Source organism: Gobio gobio (genome assembly GCF_949357685.1).
Source record: "Gobio gobio genome assembly, chromosome: 1".
Lineage (NCBI taxonomy): Eukaryota > Metazoa > Chordata > Actinopteri > Cypriniformes > Gobionidae > Gobio > Gobio gobio.
Genome location: NC_137097.1, coordinates 38225329 through 38236077, shown reverse-complemented (window position 1 = coordinate 38236077; position 10749 = coordinate 38225329). Strand labels below are relative to the sequence as shown.

At 37.9% G+C, this 10749-nt stretch overlaps 1 protein-coding gene across 2 annotated transcripts; it reads left to right on the top strand.

Moving 5' to 3' along the window:
- The first annotated feature begins 786 nt into the window (after positions 1-786).
- Positions 787-9398, top strand: atp5pd (ATP synthase peripheral stalk subunit d). Of its 2 annotated transcripts, none has more exons than XM_079827444.1 (6): positions 787-881; positions 1433-1564; positions 4739-4835; positions 4924-4995; positions 7038-7100; positions 7511-9398. In XM_079827444.1, exons 2-6 carry the CDS (start codon positions 1443-1445, stop codon positions 7640-7642), a joined length of 486 nt encoding a protein of 161 aa, XP_079683570.1. In that variant the 5' UTR covers positions 787-881; positions 1433-1442; the 3' UTR covers positions 7643-9398. The 2 variants fall into 2 exon arrangements, with proteins under 2 accessions (XP_079683570.1, XP_079683571.1); XM_079827445.1 differs by having other exon boundaries at positions 821-885.
- The last annotated feature ends 1351 nt before the right edge of the window (positions 9399-10749 follow it).

Below are 10749 nucleotides of genomic sequence, written 5' to 3'. Positions count from 1 at the left end.
TTACTCATTTGTCTATGTATTTATTAATTAATGATGGAACAGTAAGTGTTACCAACCATTTTACTACAAACTACCATGCTTACATTTGGGTTGTCTAATATGTGGTTTAACTATAATAATTTTTGTAGTAAAAACATGGTTATTTTCGTAAGGGTATCCACTCAATGTCACACATTCAAAATCGAATGCCAGCAAACCTGCAGTATTAAACTGATTTGGGAAAGGGACAAGTCATACACACAATAGTGTGTAGTTCGGCCATATTACCTGCTGAAATATTTTAGAAATATTTTCTACCACCATGTCTTCTTCTCTCAATGTTACCCTTCCCTTCTAGACGAAGTGAAAAGAACAAATGATACATGTTGCCTCCGAGTTCGAGTGCACCTGAAACACATGCGTTATTATGAAGCGGTTATATGGCTAGCGGCCTTACATTCATTGCGCATGCGCAAAGCGCGGTGCGTGGCTGTAAAACACCGTGAGAACTGGAAAAATTAAGAAAAAACGTAAATTAGCCGTATTATTTCGTTTTGGTGTTTCGGTTTATTGTTTTTTCGGTTTAGAGCTGAAAACCGGAAAAAAAAGATCAGATTAAATTGTTTGGTTCATACAGAACAACCGAAAAACGAAATATCGACCTGTTTTGCCCGTTTTTCCTTTGCCAGATTAAATTAAATAATTGAATGATACACGGATTCAGGATTCAACACGGACCGAATTCCTGCCCTCTTGTGGACCGTCCTTGGCAAGTCTGCTGCAGTGTTTCTCCGGTCCGCTGGGTGTCAGTGCGATGCGCTGCTCTCTTAACCGCGCTTCCGCTTTCCCTCCGTCCGACGGCCATCACGCTTCTGTCATTGCAGCGGCTTGATCCTTGAGCAGTGAGTATGTGTCTACATTCACTCATTTATGAAATATTACAGCGCCGGTTGTTGGTACTTTATTAAACCATCAATATTAATCTTTATCTTTCAAGATTATATGAATTGACGTGGTTTTGGGGTGGCTATTTTGGGCTTTATCTTATATAATTCGCACGCTGACCTTGTCTTGTCGACTTGTGTGCATTACAGAAGGCTTTTCATTTCAGCTGTGCTTATCAACCTAGTTTCTGTAATCAAAATAGAAAACAGCTACACATTTGTTATAAATACTGTTTAAATACGAAAACAGTGTTTTACTACGCTACATTAGAGCCATCTGGCTGGTGTCCTATATGTTGGTATAATTCGACTGATATATGCTCTTTGAATATGTTATGTCTTCTATGTGGATAACCATTATTATATGCTTGGCTTCACAATTATGACTTTTAAAGTCAGATTGGACCTGCTGGCCGTACAATTTGCTTGACATTCAGCTGGACACAGTTTGCTTAACTTGTGAAAGATCTTTATTCTTAATAGCCATGTCTATATTAAATGTTTGACAGGAGCATAAAGATGGCAGGCAGACGTGTAGCTGTAAAGGCCATTGACTGGCTGGCTTTTGCGGAAAGGGTCCCACCGAACCAGAGAGCCATGTTCAACAGCTTGAAGACCCGCAGTGACTCCATCACAGCGAAGTGAGTCTCTGCATGACTGCATATGAAGGACATGAACTGCACAATTTCTAACACATAGTTTATGCATGAGTGATGTAACCTAATGGTTTTAACGGTATGCTGGATTTATGTTTTGAACCCAGCAAGGGTGATCCATAAGCCATCATCATTGTGCCCTTGAGCTAAACACCATAGGTCAGGTGCAGGTCAGTGGACCTTCCTGGCGATTTAAACCTATTTTTAAACAGTTTAATATTTTTATTTTGCAATAATTTCAGTTACTCTCCAAATGAATGTAGAAACAACTTAAAGACAGTATATATTTTTAAATATTTAATGGGATCTTTTTATGAAAGGCCAGTATCACTAATACAAATAGTGCTACTGATGTCTCTATGAATTTTTTTTTCAACTTTAATGACAGACATTCAACATTACAGTATAATTGAAAGCCATCAATTAAAAAAATTATTAGGGTTTAAAACAAAACTTAATTAAACTTAAAACAATCTTCACATAAACCCATTATAATGTCATATTTACCTATAGCCTTCTGTCTGTAGGAAATTTACAGAAATGTAATAGTTATCAAACAGTCTGCACTGCATGAATTATAAATTAAATATAGATTAATCCTTATTAAAGTAACACAATCTGTTACCTCTGTTCTGTGATTTAACATTAATGACAGACATTTAGCATTATCTGCCACTGCTGAACATGACGCAAATCTGACACGTATGTCATTTTTTCACAACTCTGTTCATTTAAGACATAATTTAACTCTGTGCACACCGGGGTGATTAGCGCTTCCCGCCAGCATTTTTCGACGTGTCTTTGTTCATACCCAATCGATTTTTACTGTACAAATGCTGAGTGAACATGCAAATTCTCTCCCTTACAGTAGATTGTGCTTTGGATTTGATTGCAGATCAAATAGGATTCAATGGGGAGTTTCCATCAAATCCTATTTGATCTGCAATACCTCTCCATAATAACTCTTTTCGAGACTTTTGTAGTCGCTGTCATAGTTATTTTGTGTTCCGACACCAAAGAGAACAGCTGCTCTACATTCATCTTGCCTTGTTGCATCTTCTTCTTGGGTATCAATGTGTGCTCGGCAAGACCGTTTTGTGCTTGAGCGCCATCAAGTCGTGTTTTACTGTAACTTCAGCAGCTCCTGGCACGTGAACAAAAGTGCTAATATCATTGGTCGACCAGTTTAACGCGGCGTGTCAAACCAAAAAACGAACTTGAGGTGTTTTAAAAAAATTACGCTTTTACGCCTGCCGTTTTGTGCGTCGGTTTGTTCTCTCACTTTGGCGCCTTTTGTTTAGTCACGAGGTGTTAAATGTGGCGATAATTGTCTCATTGTGAACAAGCCTTAAGATTGCTCATACGATTCGACAAAATCGTTATTGCTATTAGGGACGGGGTTGATCCGATCCAGTATCGGTATCGGGACCGATACCAGCTTAATTCACGTATCGGATTTTCCCGATCCAACCTGCGGAGAAATCCGATACCCATGAGCCACGTCTGCTTTCCAAAAGTGATTCCCGCCGGCTTGTCTGCTAGCTGGCTGCAAACTATGTAATGGATTTCCTGAACGGAGGCGCGGCTCAATGAGACACAGAGTTATGAGACACGCCCCACTCAGGAAATCCATTTCGCAGTTTGCAGCAGGATATCCAACATGTCAGCTGTGTGGAAATACTTCACACTGGAAACACCGCAGAGCAAGACAATGTTTGCAAAACCGTAATTCAGAGAGGTGGAAGCTCCCTCGCGTCGTACAACACAACGAACGCAATCAAACATTTAAAAAAGCAGACACGACTAGGGTGACATTTAAGACATAATAATCAGGGCTTGACGTTGACAATCGCCATCTGCGTGTATTTCGGCTGTGTAACACTCACACCAGCCACTTTGAACTTATAATGGTCTTCTCAAAAGCCATCTGTTATAATAACGTTGCGCATTATAACCAATCACACGTGTTTATATTGAGTTTATGAATATAATAATCAGAGGCGTTCAGATTAGCGTAGTTTTGTTCAGAGCGCGTGCGGCTCTCACTCTCGCTGAAATCTACACTCAAAGCAGAGATAAACGTGCGATGCACGTAGGAGATTAATTCATCATACAGTGATTGACAGTTTTTGTTATATTTCAGCACCGAAAATAGTTTCAAACAAAACACAGCAGAACCACAGCGCATCTGATATGACTGGCATTAGGTTGGCTTGACGTTGGCGAATCTAGGGACCGTCTCTAAAGTTACATACAACATTGGTAGGCTATACACGTTTCTAACTTAAATGGCATTTGAAGAGAATGACTAGTCATAAAACTGACTGTAAAGTGTTCATCTAGGTGTCAGGTATGATGCACACCTTTTTGATTTTTTTTGATATTTAATCAAATAAACTGTCAAATCATATGAAAATATATGCTTTATTTCACTAGAATACTGTATGGGCTCTTACAAAAAATATGCTAGATTTAAATGTGTCATAGCTGATAGAACACTGATGAGAATATTGCTTGAGAATATATTTACAGATATAATATTAGAGATTTATGCATTATGCGTTGCCATTGATGACGGCCATTATAAGGAAGGAAATCCCACAGAATCTAGCTTAAAAAAAGTGCTTAGAGCTGCTTGATTTATTTATTGTTTGTTGATTTTCAAATATAAATTGATAACCGTGATAATTTGGGTCACTATTATGTTCATATCATACTTGCCTGTTGAGTGGAATTTATGTCAGCATCATATAAAATCAACAATAATGATAATAATAATATTAAAGCAAACACAGCTCTGGTATCGGAATAGTATCGGTATCGGCCGATATCCAAATTCCGGTATCGGGATCGGATCAGAAGTGAAAAAATGTGGATCGGTGCATCCCTAATTGCTATTGTTCGTTCAAGCACGGAAGAGAACTCCATTCTGGTGCACTGTCTGTGCGCACGAAACTGGCGCGGGTCTTTCTGTGCATCGTGTGTGTGTCACATAGACGGGAGATTCTCAGACATCGCATTCTCTTTCTCATTGAAAGTTCAGCGTGCAGAGGCGACTAATCTATCAAATTTGTTTATTATTATCATAGTTGTTGCAGCTCTAGAAATGTTGTATCAGTCAAGTTAATTTATAATTTGTGCTGAACTTTTTACTTGCAGACTTGCATCCTTGCCAGAGAAACCGGCTCCCATTGACTGGAGTTTCTACAGGAGTGTTGTGGCCAAAGCAGGCATGGTGGATGAGTTTGAGAAGAAGGTGAGATCCAGTGATTTCTCACTGACTCCTCTCTTCTTTTGCAGTGTGTCTTATAGGATTCTCTTTCTACCTGTCTCTCAATCTACAGTTCTCTGCACTGACTGTCCCTGAGCCAGTGGACACTCAGACTGGAAAGATTGATGCACTGGAACAGGACTCTGTAAGTCTCTCTTCATACTATAGTTTTTCTTCTCTCCAGAAGATGTTTTATGTCACATGTCAAACGCTGCTCCTGGAGGGCCATTGTCCTGCTGTGTAGCTCCAACCAGCTCCAAAACGCTTTTCTGGAAGTTTCTAGTTGGGATGCTCCAGTCAGGAGTTTTGCAGCCGGTAGTGATTTCCCATTGTATTTTTTTAAATGTGTCATCATGATCATCCGATACCGATCCCAATCATTCAAGCTTATAGAAGTAGTAATAGAATGTTTTTTTTTTCCAGATAAGTAATTCCACAGATGTTATTTACAGTAATGATAATCACAAAGACAGGCATTTTGACACATAAGTGTGTGTATTTGATCGTTCAAGCCCATTAAGAAGAGTAGGGCTGCTCGATTATAGCAATCATAATCATGAATGAAGTAAAAAGTCCTCAAAACAGTTACAGGAGACCAGTAAACAATCAGCAATAAAATAAGAACATAGAAACTAATCAGGTTCACCATCTGATCTGGATCCAGCAGACTACTGTAAACCTCTGGATAAACAGAGAGACCAATATTGGCATAGATGCCATTCTTCTTATGATGTAACGAATACATCAGGTGTTATGGGAAGGGTTCCCGGTTCTGGCAGACTTAAGCCCTATTCGCACGGGGTTAGTATTATCTGGGGACCTCTGGTGATTTGTAATAATCGCAGAGAATGTCTGTGATCTTAATCCCGTGCGAATCGGCCATGTCTGTAATTTGTAAAGTAAAAATTCCCCCGCAAATTACCTACCATATTTCACCGAACACTGAGGTCCTGTGATAATATTAGTCCCGTGCGAATCGGCATCTCGGTTCCGTTCACTTGGTTACGTTCACTTAAGACATAACCAACTGTCTTGCCAAAATGGCATTTCGACATGGCTATTTGACCGTTTAGGTGTGTATCTGAAGGCCATAGTATACGTCGCTTATGCACATTCCGAGACTAGGGAACGTCTTTTTCGCGGCTTAATAAACTTTTAATAACACCATTTAATATCAAGCACATGCAGTACACTGTACAGTACACTGCATTTTACATCACTTATTCATCTGATTTGGATGTTATGTTTGGCTTGAAGAGGAACGGAAGTGCTCTGGACAGAATGTGGCAGCGGCACGATAATCATTTTGTCTTGACTATCTTGTTTTCCTAATCATTGGAAGCCAAAATCGGATTTGAAAGCGAAATACGATTAATCACACAGCCCTAAAGTTAGTACTCTCGCACTGAGCAGCAGCTTTATGTGTGTGTGCACTGACTGTCCTCTGAGCCCGTCTCTCAGACAGTGTGCGCTCAAATCAAATGAGCACATACTGCATGTGAGGAGTTTAAAATCACATGTTCTTAAATCGAAAGGCCTAAAAATGCTTTCTTGAGACTGCGTAATAACTCCCATACTGGTGATGAAGTGACTGCGGCGCTAAAGTCTTAACATCATCAATTTGTGATTTGGCTGGTGAGATCGTCCTATTTTAGTTACTCCTGTTCAAGTCATAGAATGTGATTATTGGCTGTTAACGATCTGCCACCAATTGATTGGAGCATCCCTAGTTTCTAGTAATCCTGAAGACCTGGATGAGGGTTAATTAATTTGAATTCTGCTGGACAGTGGACCTCCAGGAACTCCGTTTGACACCCCTGTTTTAGATGATGCATTTCATTTATGTATAAATATTTGCTTTTGCTCTGCAATGGCTTGAAAGGTCACATCTGAGGATCCATCACTTTTATTTTTATTTTTATTAATGTGCTTCTTAACAATACATGGTGATAAACCGATATATTACCCACAGTTAGTTTAGACATTTAATGCTTCAGTGAACATTTGAGTTCAATTAGAGATTGAAGAGATCAGAGTTTTGAAACAAACTTGCTAATTTAAACGGCAGACCAATGTGTCATTCTGAAAATAGTTTAACTGTACCAGTCTAAATTCAGGGTATTATTCTCTTAATGATTGGGTTATAATTGTATAACGCATCTTTGTGTTGTCTCTTGATGTATTCAGAACAAAACTGCAGCTGTTTACCTGGAAGCTTCTAAAGCTCGTATCGCTGAGTACGAGAAGGCGGTAAGTTCAGCATGCACCATCGCTGTCACATGAGCGTTGATAGTCATTTAGCAGTTTATTCTGGTCTTATCTTAGCAAATTATTCTAAAGTGCATGTGAGAGGCAACCCATTTCATGTTTGTGCAGATGGACCAGAACCTGAACCCATAGCTTTTATCATGCATTTATAAGTAATGATTGCTCGCCAACCCATTTTACTATCGAAAAGTCAGCTGTCTACAATAGAAGAAACCCACATGTGCTCAGTTTGTCTATGTAACTTATTACATAACCAAAGATATGTCAGGCTGTGCTAATAAATAAAGCTTTCCCATAATACTCATTAATTAAATAATTGTGATTTGATCAAATCAAATCAAAGTATAAAGCATTTCAATCTTTTTCCCTCTCTGATTGTTTGTCCTCGACAGCTTGAGGTATTCAAGAACATGATTCCTTTCGACCAGATGACCATAGAGGATCTCAACCACACCTTCCCAGAGACCAAGCTGGACAAGGCGAAATATCCATACTGGCCACATAAGCCCATTGCCGACCTGTAATTTATTAGCAACTCTCAGTTTCAGTAATACATCTTTATGAGTCTGTATAGTCAGATCTTAGTTATGCTTCTGCTGTTGAAGAAATTCCAATCGTGAAATGACTCATTACTGTTTTATTTGTGGATGGAAATAAAAAATTAATTGTTTAAATAATGCCTTTTAATTTTTTCACAATATTTTGGAACCGAAGCAGAGGGTATTGCTAATAGTATACATTAAGAAATAAGCCATGAGAGTCTGTTCAATATTTTGTCTTCCAACCAGTAAAGAGTTTTCTTAGGCTATGTTCACACTGTCTGTCCAAATCCGATAATGTGTATCCGATTGGAATCTGCTCTAAAATTATTGACCGATTTGTGTATTCCATGATGTGTTTTCTGGAGTATCTGCATTGGTTTCTATGGCAATTGCCATAAATTTGGTACACCAAAAACAATCACAACATGGAGTGGTTTGCAATACAGATGCTGTCTTAATTACAACATGACACTGTGTAGCCGGACTGTTGCATTTAGAGCTAGCAGCAGAACCGTGGAACCAATTTTTTTTATGAATAGTGCATTTTATTAACAATAATCAGATGATAATTACTGAGAACCACTGGCAAATGGAAACCCATGTTAACACTGAATGTTGCTGATTGTAATAGCATTTTATAGTTTTAAACCTGGCTTATAATAATGCTTATTATAGCATGATCTGTCTGAATGGTAGTATTGTAGTACTCTGTCTTGAGACGATATTTTGAAGGTCTTGTCAGTCTCTCAACCACAACTGGTCTCAGACTTCGAGTACTCTGGATTTTATCTCAAGACCGTGACTGCTGGGAAATCACTAAATTTGCCGGTGCATTGTCTGATTTATTAATTAAGGTCCCACAGTTAACAGTGCAAGTCAGAGCACAAACCAAGCCATGAAGTCCAAGGAATTGTCTGTAGACCTCAGAGACAGGATTGTATCGAGGTACAGATCTGGGGAAGGGTACAGAAACATTTCTGCAGCATTGAAGGTCCCAGTGAGCACACTGGCCTCCATAATCTGTAAATGGAAGAAGTTTGGAACTACTATAAAATATTTTGCAATAAGACTGTAACATAACAAAATGTGGAAAAAGTGAAGCGCTGTGAATACTTTCCGGATGCACTCTATAGTGGACAAAAATACAGATGCATATGTGGCACCTCTTAATTTGGTATGACTATTTCAAAAGGATACTGTAAAATGGCCATTTATTAATAATGCACTACATCTGTCTTTCATCTGATCAGGCTGTGCTCTGTGCTTGAAGCCCTAGGTTATATGTTCAGAATAGCATACCACCAAATAGTTCTTGTATTATTTCTGTAGTTGGCATATACAGTATGGACTGGCATACAAATGTTCAGTATGGATGAAGTTCATGGATCACCACCTATAAATGATATAATTCATAATTATTATGAATCCACATCTCTCGGCTTGACTTTCCATTTCCTTCTATTTGAATGAATTTCCAACAAATCTGAACTGATAAACCACGACTTTTTACATCTCTACTTATTAAACTGGATCAAAATGCAAAACAAAACTTTTTTTATTTGAGATGATAATGCCATTTTAAATACAGACTTAAATCGCATTGAAAATATTTGAAGAAAACTGCGGTAATGTGATCTGGAAGCTTTTCAAGCGCTTTTTCAAGATTACGGTGACAGAAGCTTCTAAGCACTTACAGGCAGCGTTTATTGGAAGTTATAAAGAATAAAAGATTCTGCACAAAATGTGTTTTTCGAATAATTTTGCACATAAATGTTTATAACCAATTACATTATTTTTTTCAACTTAACGTTCTCAGAATTGCTCAAATATGTATTAACCCATTAACTGTCAACCCCCTTTTTGAGAATAGACATGAAAATGCACTATCCAAACTTAAATGGCTATAATTCAATGCTAATTCAATGCTTTGGTATATAGAATATAAGTTTGGTCTAGTTTTAAAGACACTCGGTAGATTGAGTGAAACCAATTCAAAAGATGAAAGAATGAAAAAGGTATGGAAGGTTAAATTTACTGAAAAAAAAAAACTGTAATAAATATTTTTTATTTTATATAAAATATATATTTTACAAAAAAAAAAAAAAATACTCTAAAATTACTATAAAATCAAAGCAATATGTCTAAGTTGTGTTCCAAATTTGAAGTTGATATCACAAAAGTTGAAGTTCCCATGAGATTTTGTTTAGGCGCTATACCAAAAATAGCCACTGGGTGTCATCCACATTTTTTGATGCAGTTTCCTTTAACAAATTACAAAATTTCTGTCCAAATATCCCTTCTATCACAAAACAGTCACCAAATATGGAACAATGAGACTCAGACCTTTCTGAGGATATGTGTTTTGTCAAGATTAGAAAAGATTTTGATTATAAAGTAGTTTTAATAAATGTTCTAATATGAAACATGACACGCCCACTAGGGGAGGAGCCCGCTAGAAGAATTTAGAGTAAAGGTGATCAAAAAAAGAGCATTGATTCTCATAAACTTTTGTTCTCAGCAGCAAAATGTCTTGCAGGTCATTTTGATTGCAAATGTAAGCCGTATGCATAACCCTGACTAGATGAGCAGCAGCACATCACACAGTTGGTGAACTGCTGTTACTTAACATTTGTTTTATGCAAATTTGCCAATTTTTGCCTTCAGTCTTTTGAGACGGTCTAAATTAAAGACTGCATAATCCAAATCTTCACTGAATACTCATTGATGAATTGTCATGCATCAGCTAAATTGTTTAGACAGATTTGATTAATGTTCACCAATGTATAAAAATGATCAATTGAAATCGGAGCCGCACAGTGAGTGTCTTTTATGTGATGCTTAGCCTTAGTCATGGCTGCCGTCTCAAGGCCACATCATAAACCTTCATTTGTCATGCTCGGAAATTTGAGAAAGCCCATGTCCTTTAGGGCATAAAATAGGTTCTCTCTGTGTGTATGTGTGTGAGACTTTTTTCTATGGCAATGCTTACGATTATAAATATATGAAGCTTCAACCAAAAATGGCCCTTTGTCTAACATTTTTCATTTCCTTGGCTATAACCCATCCGAGGCTTCTGATCGCTCAACCAC